Genomic DNA, 26,398 nt, shown 5'->3' on the forward strand with positions numbered 1-26,398 from the left:
GCTTACAGGGGGTTCGACTAGATGACCTCCAAGGTACCTTCCAGCTCTGTTATTCTAACCCTCGGAGGGCGCCCGGTTGGGGAAGCCGCTAGACACTCTCCCCACCAACCCACGCCACCAACCCTTAAGCCACGCCCCCACCCTGTTTACTAGCCCATGCACATGGCTCGCGCCCGCTTCCGATTGGCTGCGGGCGATCCGACGTACCGCACGGGCGGCCAATGGCGGCGCGGTGCATGCGCCACCGCCCCGTCCGGGGTTAGATGGACCGGGCGCCCGCGCGGGGGAGGGCGGGGCGCCTGCGCGGCGGCGGCGGCAGCAAGTCCGTCTGAGGCGGCGGCAATGGCGGGCCGCGGGTGGCCGCTGCTGCTGCCGCCGGTGAAGGCGCTGTCGGTGTCGCTGGGCGAGGCGTCCGGCGCCGCTCAGGGCTACCGCGGCGGGCAGGAGGTCTCCGGGCAGGTGTCGCTGGAACTGGCGGCGCCGCTGAGGCTGCGCGCCCTCCGCCTCCAAGCCTGCGGGGGCGCCCGGGCGGCTTGGACCGAAGCGCCGCCGATACAGCCGCCGCCTCGATCTACTCGTCCGGCGGCGAGCGGGACACGTGTGGAAGCGGAGGTGCCTTACCTGGACACCCGGCGGGAGCTGCTGCTGCCAGGCGAGCCCAGGGAGGGGCCGTGGGAGGGAGGGAGGACTACCGCCCCCATTATCCCCGGCCGCGGCGTGTGGCGCTTCAGCAAGGAGCCCCTCTCGGCAAAAGTACCTCCTTCGAAAAAGCGGGACTGCACTCCCCATCGTCCGCAGCCGCCCCACTTCCTTGAGCGACCAGAGGGTTGAACTCCCCTCCTTAGTCCTCCTCCCGTAGCTCCTTTTCCCCGAAATCGGCTTTTCCTGCCAGCCGCTTTGCCCCGCGCCAGAGACGTCGGGAGTCCCGTCTCCCATCATGCCCAGCCGTTCGTACTACGATCCCCCCCCCGGGAGCTAGGGGGGAGGGGAGGGGAGGGGGGGTTAGGGTTTGGCCCGGCATGGGAGTCCCGGGAGTCATTATTCCTTCCTTGTTTTGCCTGCATCTGCCTCCCCCTTCTGACTCTGCCCTTGTTTGGGGGATGATGGGCCTTGCAGTCCCACCAGACTGCAGGATGACAAGCGGATCTCTTCCTAGTATGTCCAGTAAGTTCGGTGGAGAGAATGGGGCTAATCACGTCCACATGCTTCCAGTCTTTTTCCAGCAGGGAAAAAGGGGGCTGCGCCTGGCTTCAGTTCCCATGGTCCTGGTGGCTGTGGATGATGGATGCTGCATTCAGTGGGGCAGAAGGGAAGCTGTTTCTGAGTGTGCATGCATGTATTACCAGTAGGAACAGCGGTTAAGAGGCTCACAAAGGCCATTTCTTGATAGATAGAAGATAGATAGATAGATAGATAGATAGATAGATAGATAGATAGATAGATAGATAGATAGATAGATAGATGACAGACAGACACGTACGTAATGTCTTTTTATTTTTTTAATAAATAAATCAATGCATGAACAGTGTGGCACCTGGGTGTCCTACATTCCAATACAGATAAAACTAATGAAATTAATCATAATTATTACATTCAATCAACTCATGTGTTTCCAGCAATAATACATATTTATATTAGATCATAGTCCATTGTCATTCTATTATTCCATGCTATATAAAAAATTATTTCTGTCTATCCTAACTTCTAATCTAGTCACCTACCTAAAAAGAAAAAAGGCCATTTCTGAGCTCAGCCGTGTCCCAAAAGAAGATCAAAACGGAAAACATTCTGTTCTTCCAGCTTGCCAGGCTTATTTATAGGAGCAGAGAAAGCAATAAATCTCCCTGGAGGATTGATATCCTGGTAGGGGAACTCAGGTTGATGAGGCTGGAGCCTGTCTAATCGAGGCTGGGGAGAGCCCCAGAACGACTGTTTATAGCCTTTTCATTTTTTTTTATTTTATTTATTTTCACTGCCTGCTGCTGTGTAAAGAAATTGTTGGCACTCTGGAACAATTGGGATCCTGCTTTCGTAGTGCGCATGCTGAAACATCCCCCTCCCCCATTAAATAATGCAAAAGCCATTTAAAGATCAGCCAGCTAAGATAAGGCCGGTTGGTAAATATACAGAGCGGATATGGGATGAATCCATAAAATGGGAATGGCTTCACAAGGTGCAGACTCAGTCAGATGAAAAGAGGGGAGGAGCATAAGAGAAAGGATAGGAGTAGAGAGATAGCTTGGGTGAGCCAGGATGGGGGAGAAAGAGGCAAAAATGGTGGCCCTCTTTCTGTCAAAAAGCTTCCAAAATAACAATAATCGCAGCATTCTAAAGCACTATCTTATGCAGTATCAGAGAAACAATCAGCCACTGCCTTTTTTTGCCCCAGAGGCTCTCTGGATTAGAATAAAGGTGCTGGCAGCCGAGCCAGGAAGGAGATGGAGATTCACATGTGCACATTCAAGAAGTGGAATCTACAGTTCTGGAAAGGGGAAGGGCAGCTCATTTAGTACCATGGGAAAGTGGCTGGAACCAAACTTTAATTGAGGAGCATGAGCTGGGATAAAGTCTGTCATTTCCTTCTGAAGGAAAACACACCCAGGTGATGGGCTCCTTTCAGAGGACAATACTCAGAGACACTAGGAAGATTAGAGGGATTGCTTTGAATGTACCCAATTTCCCTATACTGTCTGCAAAATTAGGCAGATTTTGACAAGGAAAATCCATCACTAATTGCAATATATTATCTTGTCTTTTTCATGATTGTCATCACATGAAGTATTAGTGCTTATCAAGTTTTAGCAAAGCCACACTTGGAATACTGCACCCACATTACAAAAAAGAAGATGAGACTTTGGAAAGAGTGCAGAGAAGAGCAACAAAGACGATTGGAGGCTAAAACATTGAAAGAACAGTTGCAGGGATTAGGTTTGGCTAGTCTAGTGAAAAGAAGGACTAGGGTGACATGATAAGCAGTGTTCCAATATTTCAGGGGCTGCCACAAAGAAGTCGGGGTCAACCTATTTTCCAAAGCACAAGAAGGAAAGACGAGAAACAATGGACGGAAACTAATCAAAGAGAGAAGCAACTTTAAGGGGAAATTTTCTAACATTGAGAACAATCAACCAGTGGCTTAAAGGCTTGCCTTCAAAAGTCGTGAATGCTCCGTTACTGGAGGCTTTTAAGAAGAGATTGGACATTTGTCTGAAATGGTGCAGTGGACTAGAACAGTGGTCTCCAACCTTGGCAACTTTAAGACCTGTGGACTTCAACTCCCAGAGTTCCTCAGCCAGCTGGCTGTAAAACTCTGGGAGTTGAAGTCCACAGGTCTTGAAAGTTGCCAAGATTAGAGACCACTGGACTAGAAGACCTCCAAAAGTTTGTTTCAATTTGTTATTTTGTGTTCTAATGCTTTTTATTTGTAATACTGATCTGGGACAATAATAAAAATTACTTACTGGGAAGATTTGAAAGGAATGAATGTATCCACGTGGTTGTTTACTATTATCATTGACAGATCCTCTGTAATTCTAGTCTGTAGTAGCAAATGCTTGAAGTTGATGAGAGGATCCCTGGTACAAGGGAGAAGGGCATGTGCCAAGGAATTGAAAAGTTTTATGCCAGCGGAATTGGAGGAATAGTTGTTGGAATTGGGGGGGGGGGGGGGACGGGACAGGTAATCCTCGAGTTACAACCTCAACAATTGAGTCCAACATTTCTGTTGCTAAGTGAAACATTTAAGTGAGTTTTGCCCCTTTTTACAACCTTTCTTGCCACAGTTGTTAAGTGAATTGCTGCAGTTGTTAAGCTAGTTTCATGGTTGTTAAGTGAATCTGGCTTCCCCATTAACTTTGCTTGTCAGAAGGCTGCTCATATCATCCTGGGACACTGCAGTGGTCATAAATATAAGACAGTTGCCAAGCATCTGACTTTTGATCGTGTGATTATGGGAATGCTGCAATGGCTGTAAGTGTAAAAAATGGTCATAAGTCACTTTTTTCAATGCTGTTGTAACTTTTAACAGTCACTAAACAAACTGTTGTAAGTGGAGGACTATCTGCAATGATTCCCACATGTTGAGTCTGATCCCTGGTAACTACATAGACATCGTTTTCTTGATAACAATACAAAAGTGATAATGTCTTTTTCCTTCTTATTTGATTGCTGTAACGAATGAAGTTACTTCCCATCCATAAGTCATTACAGTAGGTGCTTAAAAAGGGCCTGTAGAAGTTGAGTCTTCTACACAACCATTAAAAGCACTAGAAGCTTTAGCATCTTTTTTTTTGGGGGGGGGGGGGAGGTGCCAAAATAACTTGATTGGTCTTTTAGGGTCCTATAGAGTTTTGCTGAATTTTCTTCTACATGTTAATGTTTCAGTCACAAATTGACTTCCGTGGACCTTCCTACTTAAATGGTCAGTAGAGGGGGCATGCATAAGTGCACTAACATGCCTATAGTCTCTGGTATTGTATTTTTATTCTCTTATTCTTGTTCTCCTTTTTGTTTGACAAATTCCCATAAATAAATCAAATACGACTCCCTACTAGAATTTTCCAGGATTTACTGGCAGCTATGTGGGAAGGGGCAAGCAGAGTTCTCCAGAGGCTTTGATTCCGAGCAGCTTCTATTTTAAGGCTGTGTTCTCACTGGCAGCTATATCTGGTGAAACTAGGCCCGTTTGCATCCCCAGCAGTTGTAGCGTGTTTAACATATCCTTGCCTTCATTAGAAGTTGGCTGTTAAGTGACTACAAGAGATTTAGAAACTCCCTGCCTATGCCTAGAAAACAGAAAAAATAGAATTTGTCCCCCCTGAAGAAAATTAAATTAAAAATGAATTTAAAAAGGAGGTATTATATTGCATGAACTCGGCTTTTCATTCCATGCCAGAGAGCTATCCAAAAACCAGTTTCAGCCCGTTTTTTAAAACAGCATAGAAAATCAATGGCAATGTGCCTCTACTTCAAGCAAGGCACAGAATTTGGCACATGGTGCCAGTTTACCTCCTCCTTCCCTTGCTCTCTCCCTTCTATAGACTTTTCTCTACACAGGGAGGAATCTTAAGCAATTAGCACTCAGATTTATATACCACTTCACAGTGCTTTTACAGCCCTCTCTAAGCAGTTTACAGAGTCATCCTCTTGCCCCCAACAATCTGAGTCCTCATTTCTACACCACCACCACCACCACCACCACCCCGGAAGGAGGGAAGACTGAGTCAATCTTGAGTTGGTCAGGATCGAACTCCTGGCAGTGAGCAGTGATTTAGCGCCAGAGATAGATATATAGGTAGACAGATAAAGCAATAGCAATAGCACTTGGAGTCATATACCGCTTCACAGTGTTTTCTCAGAGCCTTCTCTAAGCAGTTTACAGGGTCAGCATATTGTCCCCCAACAATCTGGGTCCTCATTTTACCCACCTCGGAAGGAGGGAAGGCTGAGTCAACCTTGAGCCTGGTGAGATTTGATAATATTGCCTTCACCAAATGAATCCCCCTTATTTGCGCTTTAATCCATGAATAAAGATTGATTTAATGCGTAATACAGGTAGTCCTCAACTTACGACCACAATGGAACCCATACTTTCTGCTGTTAAGTGAGGCATTTAAGTGAATTTTTCCTTGTTTTATGACCTTTCTTGCCATAGCTGTTAAGTGAATCAGTGAAATTGTTAGTGACAAGGTTGTTAAGTGAATCTAGCCACTTGTCACTGACTTTGCAGCCGTCATAAATATGAGTCAATTGCCAAGCATCTGAATCTTGGTCATGTGGCCATGGGGATCCGCAACAGCTGTAAGTGTGAAAAAATGGTCATAAGTCATTTTTTTTCAGTGCTGTTGTATCTTTGTGCAATCACTAAATGAACTGTTGTAAGTTGGGGACATGTGAGTGAAGAGCCCTTTGGATTACTTTGCCCTTCCCTTTGAACAGCTTGGAAAACAAACCTTCAAAAGAAGAAAATTTCACAGGCAGGCCAGGATTTCTGGCTTGTACTTGACACTTTTGAACTATTGGGCTACCTTACTCATATTGGCAGGAGTTATTGTGGTTGTGCAAGTCACCGGAGTGCTTCCATTCATAGATACCCTTGTAAGGCATATGCTGCCCTTGGGGTAGCTTACAACATTAAAATCTAATTAGTTCCCTGTCATTCATGTTATCCCATTTCACTTCAGTCAAGTTCATTGCTTTTTTAAAACTCTCTCTCTGCATAAAGTGACATCACAAATGTTTTTCACTTTTGAAGATATAAAACACAAAGACAAACATGCATAGCACTGTGTGTGTGTGTCTGTGTGTTTTCTCCAGCATAACGCTGGAACACCTCAAGCAATTTCAACCAACCTTGGTACACCGATGATTTACTCTCTGGAAAAAATATTGTGGGGGTAAAACACCCCTAACACCTCTCGGGGTGTGTGTTCTATTACGATACAGCCTGTTGTGCCTTAAAATGGCTTCTTCTGTACAGCTGTAAAATGGCTTCTACTGGCAGCACAGTGGAGTTGCCATGGAAACAGCTTCGCAAGTATTACGCAAGGTAAGGGGGAAAATCCAACATAAATTATGTTTGGTCTGGACATTTTCCCCCTATAAATAAATACCCGGGCAATGCCGAGTTACCAGCTAGTAGAAAATACAAACCATGCAAAGCACAGCAGAATTTTCTGCAATGCTAATTGAGTTCTAAAATGTTTGCTTACATTGTCTGGCTTGAAGAAGCTGTGTTCTTCTAGATGTTGCACAACTACAGCAGAATGTTGTGTTCCTCAGCACAACCTGACCCAATTTGTGGGGCTCAGCAGTTTCTGAAGGATCTCTGAAGGGTTTCCTGCCTTTGCCTGATAGGAAAAGGTCTATAAAATGATTTAGCCCTGCTCACTGACCATGCAGAATTTCCCGCAGTCCCTTTCTGCTCTGCTTTCTCTCACTCCAGTGGCCTTTTGAGGATCTTGCAAGGAATAAAAGCAGTATAGATAGTCCTCCGCTTACGACCACAACAGAGCCCAAAATTCCCATTGCAATGCAAGACAGTTAAGTGAGTTTTGCCCCATTTTATAACCGTGCTTGCCACAATTGTTAAGCAAAGCACTGCAGTTACTAAGTTAGTACCATTATTCTGTTGCTTTGATGTACACAGAGAGCTTCTGCACCAGAGACAAATGTGTCAATCAACCAGACAACCAATCAGCTGCTCGGAATTTAAATAAAGCTCCAAATGAACAACCAATCGCATGACCACACTGGCACACGAGACATTTGTAAGCTAAGGAGAATAGGACAAGATTGATGATGTAACCTAGTCTGGTAACGAAACGTTCAGAAATTAAATTGAAACAAGCTTGGAGAGCAAACCACTGCCAAAAACAAATGTGTGTAATCACACTTGACCAAATAAAGTATAAGCTAAAGTAAGAGCCCTTACAACCCAGCCTGCCTCTGCCCACAGCAGGGTTCAGCTGAACATTGGAAGTATCACCTCAATTTGTTCAAATAACAGTAAGAAACCAGGGTTTAATGCAACTAAAATAGAATCGCTGAATAGGAATGTACAGGCTGTCCTTGACTTACAAATCATAATGGATCCTGCCCATTGCGGTCACAGGTCGTGACAGTCATAAAACAGATCACTCACATGACCCATCGACTTTTACAACCTTTCTTTGCGGTGGATGTTAAGCAAATGCACCCACAATCTCTGGAAGCAAGCTGTTCCGCTTGTTAATTGTTCTCACTGTTAGGAAGTTTCCCCCTTAGATCTAGGTTGCTCCCCTCTTTGACTAGTTTCCATCCATTGCTTTAAGGGTGGATTTGATTTAAATCAACTCGATTTAAAACATGGTTTAAATCACTAGCAAAAAAGGCTTGGTTTAAATCAACTGGGTATAAACCATAATTTTTAAAGAGCAACTGTCGTCTCTGTCCCGCTGCGGCTCCTCCTCTGACCCGATATTGGCTCACCATTCACTTTAATGGGATGGCAGGTGATGCGGCAGTGACACAACAAGGTGAGAGACATGGTGGGCAGCAGGTGAGTGGATGCCCGCTAACGGACGCTGCCATGATGGATCTAAAATGACAGGTGCTCTTTAAATGCAAGGACTCATTCTTGCTGGTAGTTAGAATCTTGAATATTATTATTTGCAAACAAAATGAAGGTTTCCTATTTAGCGTGCATGTCATCTCAGCTTGCAGAGCTTGGATTCATTGAATGAGTTTACCCAAAATGTGAATATTGCAGAATATACAGCCTCATGCTACATAACCAAGCTCCGTTTCATGCTGAATAAACTAAATTATTAATGTATCTTAAATAGAAAACTATATTTAGATAAATTTTATTCCAAAAGCATTTTATTAAAATAAATATGATAAAAATAAATCAATTTAAATAAAAAAAACATTTTTTTAACTTTTCTTTTTTTTAAAAAAAAGCTTCGATTTTTATCCACCCTGCATTGCTGCTTATTCTGCCTTCAAGAGCTTTGGAGAATAGCTTGACTTCCTCTTCTTTGTAGCAGCCCCTTGGATATTGGAACCCTGCTGTCATACCTCCCTTAGTCCTTCTTTTCATTAAAAATTTGCTCAAGGTTAATTTTAGTTCTGTCATAGTTGTTGCATATCAGCAGAACCAAAAAAATGTATTTAATGAGCACATAGATATATTACTGATTTTACTCTTTGGGGGCTTTTAATAATGGCTATGATTAATAAGCATGATTTTAAATTATATACTTTTTCTTTCGTCTATAGATGCTGAGGGCTTCAGCCTTTTAGAAGCTGGGAAACACGAATTCCCTTTCAGTTTTCAACTTCCTCTCCAGTAAGTGATGCCACTTAAACTGAAATGCTGGTTTTCATTGTAAATATTCTCACAGAATCTCTGTAAGCTTTGTACCAATGGTACACAAAGTGGATTGGACATAGTACACTCTTCTGACATGATCCTGATTTAATTTTGATTTGCATTACATTGATTTTGATTTGCATTATATTAAAAGGGGTTTTTTAAGCTAATGGTGAGTACCCGGTAAATCCTTAAATGCAAAAAGTTGGACTTCAGAACTGAAGTAACTTTGTCCTTGATAATGACGGCAAGAAGCGAGGGATGCACAATCCACTCTTCATGTGGAAGAGGCATTATAGAATACAATTAAACTCTGTTGCAGCAGAAATGCGGATTTAACAAAGATACATTCGGCAGTTTGAATAAAGACAAAATCCTTAAGTACCAACTCTATGAATAGCTGTAGCTTTAAATAAATTGAATACCATTTGCATGGACTAAGCTGATTGATAAACCTTGTGGGAGAAAGAAGAAAAATGTGATTAGGACAGTGACTCAAGCGGAGACCAAATTTTCTGCTAGCAGTAGCAGGTTTTTTTGTACTTCTGCTGTTCACTAAGGTTGATTGTTTGATGAATCAAATAGATATTTAAATAGTTGGAAATATACACCAGAAAGTGTATCCATCCAGTCAGAGTTGAAGAAGCTTCTTGGATAAAAAGTGAAATGTCTTCAAAGAAAACCCCCTCAAAAAGCATCTTTGGGACAACCGGGACCTGGATGACCAACAATCTCCATAGACAGATACACCAGAGTGTTTTCTGAGCATCAGAAGTTTTAGTATTTGCTGCCAGTTATAAAATAAATAATGTGTCAGGGTTCCAAGTAATAGATCCATTGCAAGCAAAAACTCTGAGGCGGGTGAATTCCTCAAAAAATAGCTTTATTGGAAGTATCACATTTGCATATACCTGGTGAAAGCCAACTCTGAGAGGCTAAGAAAACCTGCCAGCAGTGGTGACCAGGGAACCGGTTGGGGGGCGTGGCCAGCCTGGGTCGCTGCCAGTTCTGCGATTAAGGCCAAAATACCATTACTGGTTTGCCCAAACCAGTAGCAACCAACCTCTTCCATCCTTCCGGGGTGGTTAAAAATGAGGACCCAGATTGTTGGGGGCAAGAGGCTGACCCTGTAAACTGCCTAGAGAGGGCTGTAAAAGCACTAAGAAGCAGTGTATAAGTCTAAGCTCTTGCCTTCCTTCCTTCCTGTTAGAATGTAGTATTTTAGGCTAACTCTACCCACTGCCAGCAATTCAATCCTGCCCGGCTCAAGGTTGACTCAGCCTCCCATCCTTCCGAGGTGGGTAAAATGAGGACCCATATTGTTGGGGGAAAGAGGCTGACCCTGTAAACTGCTTAGAGAGGGCAGTAAAAGCACTCTGAAGCGGTAAGTGCTATTACTATCTGACCACAAGTAAGGGGTCAATCAAACAGCCCCCGAGCCATCATAATGTGCCAGAATCTGAATTCTGTTCAGCATAATTTCTTAACCCATAGTCATGTGGAATGCACACATGGCAATCTCTCATGACCTGAGCATTTCGTAAATATGCCTGTCAACGCCACAAGGGACCTGCCAAGCTCCCTTGTGGTGCTGTCATCCGAGCAGGAAAGTCGTAAACAGTTGCCTAGGATAAGTCGGCCTGCGCCAAGAAAAATGTGCTTAAATTGCCCTTTCTCTGTCTCGTGTTTCAGCCACTTGGCGACCTCTTTCACAGGGAAATTCGGCAGTATTCGGTACTTTGTCATTGTAACCCTGGAAAGCGCCAGTGGCCCCCATCAGACGGTGTCGAGAGAGTTTCAAGTGATCAGCCACATCGACCTCAATTCTCCCGTTCTCTTGGTAAGAGCAGCACATGTCAAGCACCAGGGAAATCAGGAGATTGAGCTCATTGAGTGACCGTTCAAAGCTACAACGAGGCAGGAAAAAGTGACATAAAATAGAATAGAATAGAATAGGGATGGCGAACCCATGGCACACGTGCCACAGGTGACACGCGGAGCCATTTATCAGGGCACGCGAGGCGCTGCCCTGTCAGCTGGCCAGCGTGCATGCGCGTGCTGGCCAGCTGAGTTCACCCTTTTTTAAAGCCATTTTTTGCCCTCCTCAGGCTCCAGAGGCTTTATAGGAGCCTGGGGAGGGCGAAAAGACCCCCCCCCCCGAGGCCCTCCAGAGGATTCATGAGCTTCCGTGAAGCCTCCGGAGCACAAAGTGACTTCTGGTTTGCTCAGAGGGTCGTTTTGACTACTCCGGAGGCTTCAGGGAAGCCTCCTGAAAGTCCCTGAAGCCTCCGGAGGGCGTCCGGGGGGAGGGGTGCGGGGAAGGATGTTTTTGCCATCCCTAGGCTCTTATAAAGCCTCTGGAGCCTGGGGAGGGTGAAAAAAGCATGCAGAAAATGGTGGGGAGCACCTGTAGTGCACGCATGTGCACTGGGCGGGTGTCGCGCATTGCATTATGGGTGCGGCACGCCCGCACACGACCCTCCCCCGCGCGCTCCCCCCACTTATGGCACGCGAGCCAAAAAAGGTTCGCCATCAGTGGAATAGAGTAACAGAGTTAGAAGGGAGCTCAGAGGTCTTCTAGTCCAACCCACTGCCTAGGCAGGAAACCCTACACCACTTCAGACAAAGGGTTATCCAATCTCTTCTTAAAAACTCCAGTATTGGGGCATTTACAAGTTGTTCCACTGATTAATTGTTCTAACTGTCAGGCAATTTCTCCTGAGTTCTAAGTTGCTTCTCTCCTTGACTTATGAGCCTTTATCATACAATACGATATAATGCATTTTGCAGACCATCCACGCCCCTATTGAACCATAGCGCAGTCATTCACAGAAAAGAATACACACCCTTACTTTTAAGTACCATGCCATTGTTCTCATTGTACCACGTTGTTCTGGAGGGAAACTGTACAGCCAGTCTTTGGATGTTCTTTTCAAAAAACCTAAAACGCCAAAGCAACATTTCTGCTTTCAAATAGGGAATTGTTAGGAACACAGATGACTTTCACTACAAATACTGGCAATTCTCGACTTACAACAGTTCATTTAGTGGCCATTTAAAGTTACATCAGCTCTGAAAAAAGAGACTTATGAACATTTTTCATACTTTGGAAGCATCCCCATGGTCACATGATCAAAATTCACCCACTTGGCAACCGGCTTATATTTACAATTGTTGCAGTGTCATGTGGTGGTGGGGGTGGTCACATGATTACTTTTGGAGACCTCCCGACAAGCAACGTCAGTGGGGCAGCCAGATTCACTTAACAACCCTGTTACTCAATAACTGCAGCAATTCACTTAACAACTGTGGCAAGAAAGGTCGCAAGATGGGGCAAAATTCACTGAACAAGTGTTTCAATGTCTCTGTGGGCTCCAAGCCTGTATATCTGCAAAGTTTTATTGTGGGCATACAGAGACTCATGACTTATGACGTGTTTGATCCCTCCCTCGGGCGCAGCCTGGTTATCCTGTGGCCGCTTCACATAATCCTTGGTCCCCAGCTGCAGCCTGGCCCTTTATACTTTGGTCTGTTGCTCCACTGCCTTTTCAGTGAGCTCCCTTCTAGGTTTTCCTCTATAAATAGATAGCCCCAGGATGCGAATTGCAGAGAGTGTTGGCTTCTCTTTCTCTTTAAATGCTGCTAATTGCATTCTGCCAGAACAAGCTTCAAGAAGGGTTTTGAATAGCAAGAGCAGCCCAGGTTGGAACGGATTCAGTTTTATGAAGAGTAGTGACGTTCACAGGGCAAAGGTCAAACCCTCCCCAGGAATAGTTAGCAAAGGAATAATAATTATAATTACAGGTAGTCCTCAACTCACAATGGTTCATTTAGTGACCGTTCAAAGTGACAATGGCACTGAAAAAAGTGACGTATGAACCATTTTTCACACTTAACCTTTGTAGATTCCCCGTGGTCACGTGATCAAAATTCAGAGAGGCTTGGCAACCGGTTCATATTTACGACGGTTGCAGGGTCCGGAGGGGGGGGGGCGTGTCATCTGTTTTTGTGACCGTCTGACAAGCAAAGTCAATGGGGAAGCCAGATTCACGTCACAGCTGTGTTACTGATTTAACCACCACAATGGTTCACTTAAGAAATGTGGCAAGAAAAGTCATAAAATGGGGCAAAGCTCACTTAACAAATTTCTCACTTAACAACATTAATTCAATTGTCTTTCAATTGTCAAGGAGTATATCAGTAGTTATTTATCTTTCATACAGGTAGTCCTTGACATACAACCATTCATTTAGTGACTGACTGAAGTCTCAACGGCGCTGAAAAAAGTGACTTACGACCGGTTTTCACACTAATGACAGTTGCAACATTTCCCATAGTCATATGATCAAAATTCAGCTGACTCATGATGGTGGCAGTGTCCATGGGGCATATGATCCACTTGTGCGACCTTGTGACAAGCAAAGTCACTGGAGAACCCAGATTCACTTAACAACTGTATTACTGTCTTCACAACTGCAGGAATTCCCTTGGCAACTGTGGCAAGAGAGGTCGTAAAGTGGAGCAAAGGTCATTTAACAACACTCTTTAGCAACAGAAATTTTGAGTTCAATTGCAGTTGTAAGTCAAGGACCCACCTGTTACAGCTATAGTCACAGAAATAAACCCGAGAGCCCACTTAGTTGCAGCATCCCCAAAGTCACGTGATCAAAGTTGGGATGCTGGCAACTGGCTTGTATCTGTGACAGTTCCACGCGTCATTTGAAGGGAAAGCCAAACACAGTGAGCTAATATTATGAAAAGATAACCTAACGCCTATCCCGTAGCAAAGAATTGCAGAGCTCTTGTAAAAAAAAAAGGGAGGGGGGGCTTCCCTTTCAAAATATTTGTTTACAACTAGTAAAACCAAGGATAGTAGCAGAGAAAGTCTCTGAGTTACCTTGGAAACCTTCCCGCAATCTCAAGCCACCGAGAAAGCAGAAGAGTAACCTTAAAAATAAATAAACCCATGTTTTTATTTCCACTCTATTGTTAAAGAAAAGTAGCATTTTTGCATCTAGGGCAGTGGTCTCCAACCTTGGCAACTTTAAGACCTGTGGACTTCAACTCCCAGAGTTCCTCAGCCAGCTTTGCTGGCTGAGGAACTCTGGGAGTTGAAGTCCACAGGTCTTAAAGTTGCCAAGGTTGGAAACCACTGATCTAGGGTAACCTTTGTTTCCATTTTAATGGAAAAACAGGGCTCATAAGCAGTAAAAACCACAAGCTTCTTAGTCAGGTGTCGGAAGCAGAGTGTATTTCTACCATAGAGAAAAGAGTAGGGCATGTCTTTTCATAGCATCATAGAGCTGGAAGGGACCTGGGAGGTCTTCTAGTCCAGGGTTGTCAAACTCAATTTCATTGAGGGACGCATCAGGGTTGGGTTTGACCTTGGGGAGCCAGGATGAGCAGGGCCAGTGTAGGCGTGGCCAGCTCAACATAATTCGTGTCGGGGGCGCAAGCACTCTGTCAGAGAAAACGGGCTTCCGAGCTCTGTTTTTGACTGCGACAGACTCCTGCAACCTTCTGCCAGCAAAAACGGAGCTCCATTTTCCCTGGCAGAGGCAATGTGGGCCAGATCTGTTTCCAGGGTCGCTCCGTGGACCATATCTAAGCATCCCGTGGGCCAGATCCGGCCCCCAGGCCTTGGGTTTGATACCCCTGTTCTAGTCCAAACCCCTGCCCAAAGCAGGAGATTTCTTTTTCCTGTGTCCTCGCATCTTGACCCTCCGAAAATCAGAATCCCAAATCTGCAGAGTCACCATGAGCTCTTTTCATGCACTCCAGAAAAGATGCATTTAATATTCCACAGTCATTTGCAATAATGTCATTTTAGGGATCATAATAACCAATAATGATTGCCCACCTGAGGTATCTGATGGCTGCGTCAGAGGACAATGAGCTAGCAAGTGCTTCAGGGATGTGTATGTATGGGTGTGATTGTGTGTTCTTTGGCAGACTGCAACGAGGAAGGGGAGAGAGGACCACATATCTTTTCCAAAAAGTATTAGAGGTAATTCTCGGCTTACAATCACAATTGAGCCCAGAATTTCTGTTACTAAGAGAGTTTTTAATTTTGTCCCATCTTATGAACTTTCTTGCCACAGTTTTTAAAAGAACAACTGTTCAACAACTGTTAAGTGAATCCTGCTTCCCTATTGACTTTGCTTGTTGTACAGAGGAATTATTAAGTCTGTCATCTGCACCGCCATAACTGTCTGGTTTAGCTCTGCAACCCAACAAGACAGACACAGACTTCAGAGGAGAATCAGAACTGCAGAAAAAACAATTACTGCCAATCTGTCTTCCATTGAGGATCTGCGCACTGCACGAGTCAAAAAGAGGGCTGTGAAAATATCTCCAGACCCCCCCTCATACTGGACATAAATTGTCTCAACTCCTATCCTCAAAACGACGCTATAGGGCACACTGCACACCAGAACAAGTAGACACAAGTACAGTTTTTTCCCAAATAACATTACTCTGCTAAAGAAATAATTCCCTCAACACTGTCAAACCATTCACTAAGGCTGCATTACTGTTACTATTAGCCTTCTCATCATTCCTATCACCCATCTCCTCCCACTTATGACTGCAGGACTGTAACTTTGTTACTTGTATCCTTACAATTTATATTGATTGTTTCCTAGTATGATTTGATTGCTTATTTGTACCCTATGACTATCACTAAGTGTTGTTCCTTATGATTCTTGATGAATGTATCTCTTATGTATCACTGGGAGCATCTGCACCAAAGACAAATTCCTTGTGTGTCCAATCACACTTGGCTAAAAAGAATTCTATTCTATTGTCAGAAGGTCGCAAAAGGGGAACACACAATCTCAAGATACTGCAACCGTCATAAATATGAGTCTGTCGCCAAATGTCTGCATTTTGATCCAGTGATCATGGAGATGCTGCAGTGGTTCAAAGTTTGAAAAGTGGTCACCTTTTTTGATGCCATTGTAACTTTGAACGGTCACTAAATGAATGGTTGTAAGTCAAGGACTTAACCTGTACAGTCACTGTGGAGCCCACTAAGAATATTTCAGAATCAGAGCAACATGTCTGGCATGTCTCTTGTTGGTCACATCTACCACTAGAGCAGGGAGGCAAAGCAAGGAATGTTGCAGATCCCATCCCCTAGCTAAGTACACCTGGTGGGGCCCAGAAGAAGGGCCTTCTCTGTGGTGGCTCCCTCTCTCTGGAGCATCATTCCCCCAGAGATTAGAACGGCCACTGGACTTTCTGGTTTTTCATTGAGGAACGTTTCGCTTCTTATCCAAGACGCTTCTTCAGCTATTCTTCTTCTTCTGAAGAACTCTGTAAGCTTCTTGGGTGAGAAGCAAAACGTCTTCAAAGAAAGTCCAGTTGCCTCTTGAAACAAAAGCCCCTTTGGGACAACCATGACCTGGATGACTGAGAATCTCCACAGACATTCACGGATTCTTATTCTTGCCCCTTTTTGCAGAGTCCTGTAAGACAAACTCAAGATAAAATGGTTGGGTGCTGGTTTTTCACTTCAGGTCCAGTTTCTTTGAGTGCCAAAATCGATAGGAAAGGGTTTTGTAATGGTAAGTATATTCCCTTCACGCTATTATGTTTGGCTTTGGAATATGCTGTGAATGCTGTTCTTTATGAATTCATAGAAATTCTGTTTTCCTAGCGGAAACAGATTTAGAAAGAGAAATCTAGTAAGCCTATATACGTGTGACTAAATCAATTTAATTTCCATCATAACAAGTATCTGCTTAAGGCCCGCTGTCATAACGAGTGCTTACATTTCGAAATGTATTAGCTTAGAGGGAGGAACTAAAAGAAGGGGGGGGAGCAACAAGAGGGAGCTGTCCTAAAAATACAAATCTTTTTCATCATAATAGATTAGTTTACAAATGTGGCTTTTTTTTCCATGTTGCCTATTGCACAATTAGAATTTTTTCCTGAATTGAATATTACCGACAATAATTACTACTTTCAAAGGCATACTTAAGAAAAATCTGTTCTACAGAAGAAGGAGGCTGTGTAGGTACAATATAACTTACTCAGTGTTCCTGGGCTCTTTTCTTTGGCTCTAGGTGAAGTTATACCAATTTATGCAGAAATCGAAAATTGTTCCTCGCGGCTAATCGTGCCCAAAGCTGCCATTTTCCAAATACAGACTTACGTAGTTAGAGGGAAAACAAAGACTTTCCGTCAAATGCTCGCGAATGTGCGAGGAAACCACATTGCCTCAGGAAGTACAGATACCTGGAATGGCAAAACTCTGAAAATCCCACCTGTCACGCCTTCTATCCTTGACTGCTGCATTATAAGAGTGGAATATTCCTTGGCTGTGAGTATGGTTTTCATCCGGTTCAATCAGTCATGATCTATTGATTGTAATGCAAGCACTGATGGGGTTCAGCCGGTTCGGGTGAATGGGTTGTTAAATTGCTGGGTGGCCCTGTGTCCTTTCCAGGAGTCCCTCTGCGCCCCATTTTTGCTCCCAGGAGACTGCAGGGAGGCCAACTAGGCCCAAAACGGGGCTCATGGGGGTGGCACACTCCCCACAGCCCACTTTTGCTCTCAGGTGGGTGCAGGAGGCCGAATACTGTCTGTCACACAACCTCGCCATGCCCACCATGGCCATGCCAACCCAGCCGGTCATTAGGGCAGAGAACTTGTTGCTAAATTATTTGAATCCCACCACTGAATGCAAGAGACAATCAGTCTAGCTGATTTTGCCTAGCCTCAGAAACTAAGAAGAATGGAACAACTGAGACTTATAATAGGAAACCGTTAGAAGACCACAGACTTATAGAATGATAGAACCAATCTGTTGAAAGGGGCCTTGGAGACATTCTAGCCCAACCCTCTCCTCAAGCAGGAGACCCTATACCATTCCAGACAAATGGTATCCAGTCTCTTCTTGAAAGCCTCCAGTGAAGGAGCACCAAAAACCTCTGGAGCCATTCCATTGGTTAATTGTTCTTACTTCTAGGTTGGGTACCCTCTATCAAGCTCATTACTTCTTGTCTTGCCTTCTGATGCTAGACTAAACTGTAACTGTAGGAGATGACCAGACTGAGCTCAAGGGAGGGTTCAAAGACATCACTAGTCTCAAGTCCCTTCACACTCACAAGAGATCTAAGTCCAGCCCTCCTTGAAATCCATCGACTCTTCTCTACCACCAATTTGCCTTGACCATTAGTAGTTCAGATTCTTTTAGAGAGCTTTAGCATACTTCCTAAAATTCTTTACAAGGAGCCACTGTGGCGCAATAGTTAGAATGCAGTATTGCAGGCCAATTCTCCTAATTGCCAGGAGTTCGATCTTGACGGACTCCAGGTTGACTCATCCTTCCATCCTTCCGAGGTATGTAAAAATAAGTCTTAAGCGCTATTGCTATATGTCATTGAAAAATCCTGATTTCCTATTGCTATACAAATATGAACTACTAATGATCAAGACAAATTGGCGGTAGATAAGAGTCAACGGAATTCAGTGAAGGCTGGACTTAGATCTCTTGTGGGCATGAAGGGACTCAAGACTGATGATGCATTTGAAAACCTTAAAAATATTTCCAGGGAAAGCATTATTTGTTTAGAATAGTATATAGAATGAGCTGGAAGGGACCTTGGAGGTTTGTTCGTTTATTTGTAGCTCACCTTTATCATCTTTACAAATAACTCAAAGTAGCAAATACATCTAACATTTTCCTCCTCCTATTTTCCCCACACTGACAACCCTGTGGGTTTGGGCTGAGAGAGAAGTCACCTGGATGGCTTCTGGGTCTGGTGCCTTAAACACTAAACCAGACCGTCTCCTTTTTGTCTAACTTTTGAAGCAGGGCAATAAAGATTAGGCTAGAAACAACACCAAAATGTTTCCTTCCTGCCTTTCTTACAGGATTAGCCCTGTAAAGTGGGAAAATACCACTATCTAGATATGTCCTATTGGGATATATCCCTTGAGATATACTCCTTTTTAGATATGTCCTATTGGGACCTGGTGGCTTAGTGGCTAAGGCACTGAGCTTGTATCAGAAAAGTCGGCAGTTCAAATCCCTATCACTGCATGAGCTCCCATTACTTGTCCCAGCTTCTGCCAACCTAGCAGTTTTACTTGTAAAAATGCAAGTAGAAAAACATAGAAACCACTTTTGGTGGGAAGGTAATAGTGTTCCATGCACCTTTGGCATTGAGTCATGCTGGCCACATAACCAGAGACATCTTCGGACAGCGCTGGATCTTTGGCTTTGAAACGAAGATGAGCACCAACCCCTAGAGTTGGGAACTTTTACCTTTTTAGCTAGATATGTCCATGAGGTTAACAGGAGCTTAACTCACAAAAGATTCAATATTATTATAAGGCAACTAAATGAAATGAGTGAAAAAAAATTCTTCTGAAATACGCCTGAAAGCTCCAGGATATAGCTTGGAGAGGTGATTCCTGTTGCAAAACTCTTAGCTTTATCCAAAATTACTGTGTTTGTGGGTATTTGGCAGCTTGGAAAATTACCAACTTGCTTCCCCTCAGGTAAATTGTTTAAATTTGTCTTCTCTCTCATCACAGGTATACGTTCATATTCCCGGTGCCAAAAAGCTGATGGTTGAACTGCCTCTGGTCATTGGCACAATTCCATGTACAGTTTTTTCCAGCAGGAACTCAGATTTTGTCAACCAGCTGGCCATGGATATGAGGTGGCTGGCTCAGACTCTGCCAGATCATCCGGAAGGTAGCATGCCTTTATTTTTTCTCATTGTTTGGGGCTGAGGTTTTTTTTTAGTTCCAAGGAAAAAACAAATCTTGAAAAAAATCTCAAAAGAAAACTGGTATACTGAGGGAAGCGTTTGACTTGGAGAGAGTGAAACTGATAATCAATTTGTTTATAAAAGCTTTTTTGGAAGCCTAGACCAATTGCTCTTTTTCACTGGAATGTTAAAGAATTGTTGAAATAAAATGCCAGATTTTCTTGGCACGCCTTTGAGAGTGGATGAGATATTTTATGATAGGTTGGATAAAATCAGTTATTTTACTTAAAATATGTACATTGAAATTGTTTTTTTTAATGTTCAAACGTTTGATGATGGTACCCATAGAATATTTGCATTTCAGAGTTGAACTGTGGAATCCTCGGTGTTCTCTGAGCTTGGTGGTTTTTCTTGGAGATTTTTTATGACCCAGCTAGGTAACATCATCAGTGCTAGAAGGTTTGCACACTCGCAACACTGATGATGTCACCTAGATGGGTAATGAAACGTCTACAAGAAAACAACCAAGCTCAAGAGAGCACACAGAACCCACAATAACAGCTTTGTCAAGCTTGTCCCAACTTTTAGGAAAGAAAGATCCTCAACTCGATTTTGTAGCGAAAGGTTCTTTTTTTTTACTAAGTTCAAGTGGTTACAGCGTAAGCAAAGTCTGCCTTTTCTCCTCTTCCCCGGCCCTCCCCTCTTGATCAGTTCGTGAGTGTCCAATGGAATTTGAATTACCGTATTTTTAGGCCTATAAGACACACTTTTCCCCCCCTAAAAGAAGGTGGAAATGTCAGTGCATCTTATAAACCAAATATGGCCATTTTTGGCCTCCCGAAACCCCGCCCGGCACATCCCGTTTTTGCCAAAAATTGGGCACACAGAGGGTTTGGGAGGCTTGCAGAGTGTTCCTGGGGGCTCAGGAGAGCAAAAACAGGATGCCTGGGGCTTTGGGAGGCCAAAAGCGAGCCTGTTTTTTGCTAAAACGGGGCACGCAGAGGGTTTGGGAGGCCTGCAGAGTGCTCCTGGGGCCGGAGAGGGCAAAAGCTATTTTTTTTTCCTGGTTTTACTCTTTGAAATCTTGGTGCATCTTTTACTCCAGGGCATCTGTAGTCCTAAAAATACAGTAGGTGTTTTGGTAACAGCTTTAAGGTTTGGCGCCTCCTTGGTGGAGTTTTGCATTCCATTCTCAAACTCACGTCCCTGATGGGCAGATCTGGTTCCTTTCATCCTGTCACTACTCCCCATTCTCCGCCCCTTCCTGTGTTTTATGGCAGGATACCAGGAAAGCAAAGTCAGCTGAAGATGGCAGACCTGACAAGCTTTTACTCTGAAATCCATGGGCTCTCCGTGTTATTTCTGTGACTACACCAATTTGCACAAAGTGCAGGCTGAATAGAGCATAACTCCAAGCTTGCTTAATGGGAAACTGAGCCTAGCATGTTGGTCCATTGGGGGGGAAAATAGATTTTTTAGGAAAGGATTGAAATACTCTAGAAAGGGGGTAGACATTTTTTATCGTAATACTTTATCCAAGGCTGGATATAAGAGGCAAGTACTTGTTCCTGCGTCAGTATCATGTTCTTTAAAATCATATAAAATACACCCTTTGTTATTTATAAATGATGGGCTTATTTGATTTGATTTGTACTATTGCTTTAAAAATATGGAGAGAAACGATCAGTGGCAAACTTTATTTGTCACTGATTTAAAGTAAGGTTTTCTGCCTATAATTTTAATTGCTCTTGATTGATGTTAGTCTTTTCATCCAGGAATGGATTGTTCTTTGAATTGAAGCCACTCTTTAAAAGCTGATGTACTAAAATTGTATCATGGCTGCAATTTGGATCGTCAGTCATCATAGTTACAGCTCAGGAACTGATTGGTCTGGAAAAGAAACTCATTGTAGTATGATTTTACTTTTTTTACTTTTACTTTGAGAGGAAGAGTTACATCTCCATTCACATGTGTTTGTTCCCCAGCACCACCCAATTATGCTGATATAGTATCGGAGGAAGAATATGGAAGACATGTTACCGTTTATCCCACTTCAGTGGATTGTGAGGAACAGCTGCCTTGTCCTATGCTCGCCTACATCCAAGAATTCCGATTTCAGCCGCCGCCTCTCTATTCAGAGGTAACCGACACGCTCAAGTACAATCTTGAAAGCTCATATACCATATTTTTTCAGAATATAATATGCACCTTTTTCCCTCAAAAAAGAGGGTGAAAATCTGGGTGCATCTTATACACTGAATACAGCATTTATGGCCTCCTGAAACCCCGCCCCCTTTGCAAAAATGGCCGTGCATAGCCTTTAGGAGGCTTCCAGAGTGCTGCTGAGGGCTTGGGAGGGCAGAAAGGAGCAAAAAACTGGCCATTTGGGGGGGGGCAGCCCCCAGGAGCTCTCTACAAGCCTCCTAAAGGCTATTCGTGCTCTCTTTTTTAACAAAAAGGGGGCCCATTTTCATGAAAAACGGGCCATTTTTGGGAGGTCTGCAGAGTACAAAAACTTTTTTTTAAAATAGCAATAGCAATAGCAATAGCAGTAGACTTATATACCGCTTCATAGGCCTTTCAGGCCTCTCTAAGCGGTTTACAGAGAGTCAGCATATTGCCCCCAACAATCTGGGTCCTCATTTTACCCACCTCGGAAGGATGGAAGGCTGAGTCAACCCTGAGCCGGTGAGATTTGAACCGCTGACCTGCTGATCTAGCAGTAGCCTGCAGTGCTGCATTTAACCACTGCGCCACCTTGGCTCTTCAAAATCTTGGTGCATCTTATACTCTGAAAAATATGGTAATTCTTATGTCAATTCATGAATCCCGTAAATACTTTTATTTTTCTGTGCAGGTTGACCCCTATCCTCCTGAAGTAGAAGACAATCTGCCAGTTGCACTCATGGATTAAGGGCGATTCCAAAAAGCCTTGATTTGGGTTTTTTTCTCCTATTGCCTCTGCTTGAAGCAAATCTTTTTTTGTTTTCTTCCATTAAAGCAATTTAAAGTTGGAGCAGGCACCAGAAGACCTAAGTAAAAGCGAATCTTGAACAAGAAGGGAAGCGTGGAAGAATGGGTTGTTGAAGTCATTGGCCCACACAACAAAGCCTGGACATTTTTTGGCCAGATACTTATTATTTATTAAATTTTTATCCCACCCATCACCCCTAAACATTGACTCTGGGCCATATCTGAGAAGAACCTGAGTTGAGGTTGTGGTGCCTCTTCTCAGTAGTGTTCAGAATATTTCAGAGAGCAGTAAAATAACCAGCTACAGAAGGTCTGCCTTTGGGAATACAAATATCTGCAACTGTATCCAGATGCAAGGATTTCTGCCTGGAACGTTCAACTCCCTATCAAGATTATGTGAGATTTTGACTCCGCAGATTATTTTTCCTGTTATACACACGAACGTACCATTCCTAAGATTAATAATCACAGAGCAACACTGTGACATTTTTTTTTACCAAGGGAGCGATATTAAAAAATACTCTATGCAATGTTGCATAGGCAGAAGCTTAGTATCACTGCCAGCTTTGGAAATTGCAATTTTAGAGCCGAGGCTGGATTTCAAGAGTTGCTTTGCTCTGCACTTCTGATTGTTGAGATTTTTTTGTGGGGGGAGGGGTGCTTCAGCAATGTGGCATGATTTGGCAAGGGGCCAGGACAGCCCAACCTTTCAATCAGGATGTCTTCGGCAACTTGAGATCCTGTGTCACAACTTGAACCTCTAAGTAAAAACGATCCTTGGCTCCAATCTTTGGGATAGGTATAGCTTTATTGCAAGTTAAGTGTATAGCAGTCATACATTGCCAGAATTGAGCATTGTGCACCAAAAACCCTAAGTTCACATTTTCCCTTAAGTGTCTCCCATCGCTGATTTCCCCCCCCCCCCTCTCCCCGCATGACTAGTCAGGTTCAGGCAAGATATTTTCAGAACCTGTTCGTCTCCCAGCGGATGACCTTGAAGCAGCCTCTCGGGGAGACACAGAAGTTATTTTCGCTTTCCCCCAAGTGTCCAACCCTTCCCAGAGTTCATGGTGGACTTTCGCCACATGGCAGTGAAGCACACAAGCGTAAGATGGCAGGTGACATGCTGCTGCTTTGGCACTTTATATCAGCTAAGCTGAACATAACAAAGATGCTTTTGCGCTCTTTAAAAACTTGCATAGTGAATGATGAAACTCTATAGGAATATATCCATTGAATGATAAAAGATCCTGTAAAAATAAAAATCCCTCTACTCCTTCCTAGGATAGGAGTTGAGACCAAAAATATTTTCCACTGAGGCCAGCTTGCCTTTCTTAGGATTAACAGAATCCAAATAGAGACCATGGTTAACAGATCCAGATAACCTTCTGTGAAGTTTTATGAGAAATGAATTATAGGTACTGTGATACGTGGATTTAAAATTTAGGATTACATTATTAGGGTGCAATTATTCTTTAAATTTGTTTCTCAGGTCAGGGTGCTTTGTTCTGAGGGTAAAGTCTTATCTTCCTTCTTAATTCCTGGAAAATTCTGTACTGTAACCTTTTAGCCTTTGCACTACAATTCCCGTCCAGGAATATCACCCGCGTTTCCATCCATAAAACGATGGTCCTCGACTTAACCACCACAAAATTTCTGTTGGCAAGCAAGAAAGTTGTAAGTCGAGGACTGCCTGCACTAAAACCAATACTTCTGCAGGGTGAGAAATGTCCTATTTTCTTGATTGGTAGGCCACACTGGCCATCTGCACTATGGCACTTCTACCTTGTCTTTGAGCCGTGGTGGCGCGGTGGTTAGAATGCAGTACTGCAGTTGCCTGCAGTTCGATTCTCAGCAAACTCAAGGTTGACTCACACTTACATCCTTCCGAGGTCGGTAAAATGAAATTTGATGGGGGCAAGATGCTTGCTCTGTTAAACTGCTTAGAGAGGGCTGTGAAGCACTGTGAAGTGTATATAAGTTTTAAGTGCTATTGCAATTGCTATTGTTATTGTCTTTCAGAAGTTTTGGGTTTGGACCAATGGTGGGTTCTGGGTGGTGTGCCCCAGTACACACGTACCGGTGCCTGTCGGAAACAGCAGCCACAGTACCAGAACAGTGCTTTGGAGGACCCACCCACCCTCATTCCTTACCCGTATTTGAAGGAAACGGGCCATTTGTGCACGCACGCACAGCATACGGCGCCGGCACAACACTCCACCGAGCAGCTGGAGCTCCACAGGTGGTGGGTGCGCATGTGCGCATAACGTGCCTGCCAATGGAGGCGCCCGGCCCTGTCGCAGCGTACCAGTTGCAATGGAACCCACCACTGGATTGGACTAAGAGTATCTATACCCCAAAGCTCTATTGTTGCACATACGCCCTACATTTTTGCCCAGATGAAAGACAGGGTGACAAGTTGAAATGAGGAGGCACATTGTGGACACAGGGCTCGGATGATGGCACAGCATGTTTTGCAAATGTTGACTCCCCTGGTTGCAAGCTGGATCCTAAATAGAAGCGCCTTATACTGGCCTGTGCGTAATGACTGAGCAAAGTGTGTTTGTTTTTAACTTTTTACCAGCCTTTCATGACATTTGAAGGACCGAAAGGAGAGAGGTACTCTCAAGCTGTGTTTCTCAAGTTTAAACTGGCTTTCTGGCTGGGGAATTCTGGGAGTTGAATTCCACCTATTTTCCACTCTCCAAGCTTGAGTTTAGACAGAGTCACCAGCCACAAGCTTGTTTTCTGGTAAAAAAAAATGAAGCCAGGTGTTCTGTTTAAAAAGCAGCCTTCTGAGAAAAGAGAACCAAGTTGGTTAGAAACCATCTTCTCTTCCTCTGTCCTCATTAAATAAACTTTTGCCAGCCCTAAGCCCATCCTCCAGGCTTACTTTTGAACTGTGGTGAATGAAACAGATTTCGTTTCCTCCCCAAAAGGGGGAAATGCTGTGAAGGGATATGACAGCCTCTGTAGGAGGTCAAGGAACATTCAGTCTTCCATTCTGAAGAAATTAAGTTGCACAACTTGGTTGCAACAACAACATTGGAAACTGACTCGCTGGCCTTTTTAGCAGTCCTCTAAAAAGGGCAAAAAAATACATTTCAAATCCAGTCTCTTGCCCTTCAAACCATTAGTTCTGTTTATTTCTGTAAAAGATAGTCCAAGAGAGGAAAACTGAAGCAAAAGGTAGGGGTGTCCAAATTTGGGAACTTTAAGACTTGTGAACTTCAACTCCCAGAATACCTCAGCCAGCTTTAAGACCTTCTTTAAAAGAAATGAAATGCCTTTTGTTTTGCTTTTCAAGTCAAAATGTAGACAAAACCAAATTTCCTTGCTAAACACTTCTTTTTCTTGATTTCTTGAAGAGCAATAATACAATGGTACAAAATGCACATCTTTAAAAGGTTGAAGCCATGATAATTATTTGGTGCTTTCAGGGGGGCGATTAAAATACTAGTAAGAGCTGGCTATTGATATTTACAAAGATCATATATCAAAAGGAGAAGATCAGCACAAATCAAGGTGATGATCTTGAGTTCACGTATATCATGCAAATCAAGTGTGGCCTTAATATATTGTTAAAACAAGAAGGGGGAAAATATTCCCAAGCATGCTGTCCCTCGGTATAAAATTGAATGAGCATAAGTTTTGCATTCTCTTCTCAGGACAGATTTTTGCTTCTTAATCATATAGGCATTGCACAATGATTTCTCAATAATGAAAGGGTATGTTTTGTTATGTTTTCAATTCCTGTGCGAAGCAAGCAAAATAATTACAATTATTGTACTTTGTATTAAAATGTGAGCCCTATGGGTTTCTTAATAAAGAAGAAAGGTTGCTTGTT

At 43.6% G+C, this 26,398-nt stretch overlaps 1 protein-coding gene across 1 annotated transcript; it reads left to right on the forward strand.

Moving 5' to 3' along the window:
* Positions 1-325: 325 nt before the first annotated feature.
* ARRDC4 (arrestin domain containing 4) lies at positions 326-26,398 on the forward strand. The gene is made up of 8 exons (XM_087704364.1): positions 326-652; positions 8,758-8,827; positions 10,544-10,691; positions 16,317-16,419; positions 16,921-17,177; positions 19,400-19,562; positions 21,564-21,718; positions 22,436-26,398. Exons 1-8 carry the CDS (start codon positions 343-345, stop codon positions 22,490-22,492), a joined length of 1,263 nt encoding a protein of 420 aa, XP_087560490.1. The 5' UTR covers positions 326-342; the 3' UTR covers positions 22,493-26,398.

This window comes from Thamnophis sirtalis, unplaced genomic scaffold, assembly GCF_051295495.1.
Source record: "Thamnophis sirtalis isolate CommonGarterSnake01/CBP01778 unplaced genomic scaffold, rThaSir2_p1.2 scaffold_2, whole genome shotgun sequence".
In the NCBI taxonomy this organism is placed as follows: domain Eukaryota; kingdom Metazoa; phylum Chordata; class Lepidosauria; order Squamata; family Natricidae; genus Thamnophis; species Thamnophis sirtalis.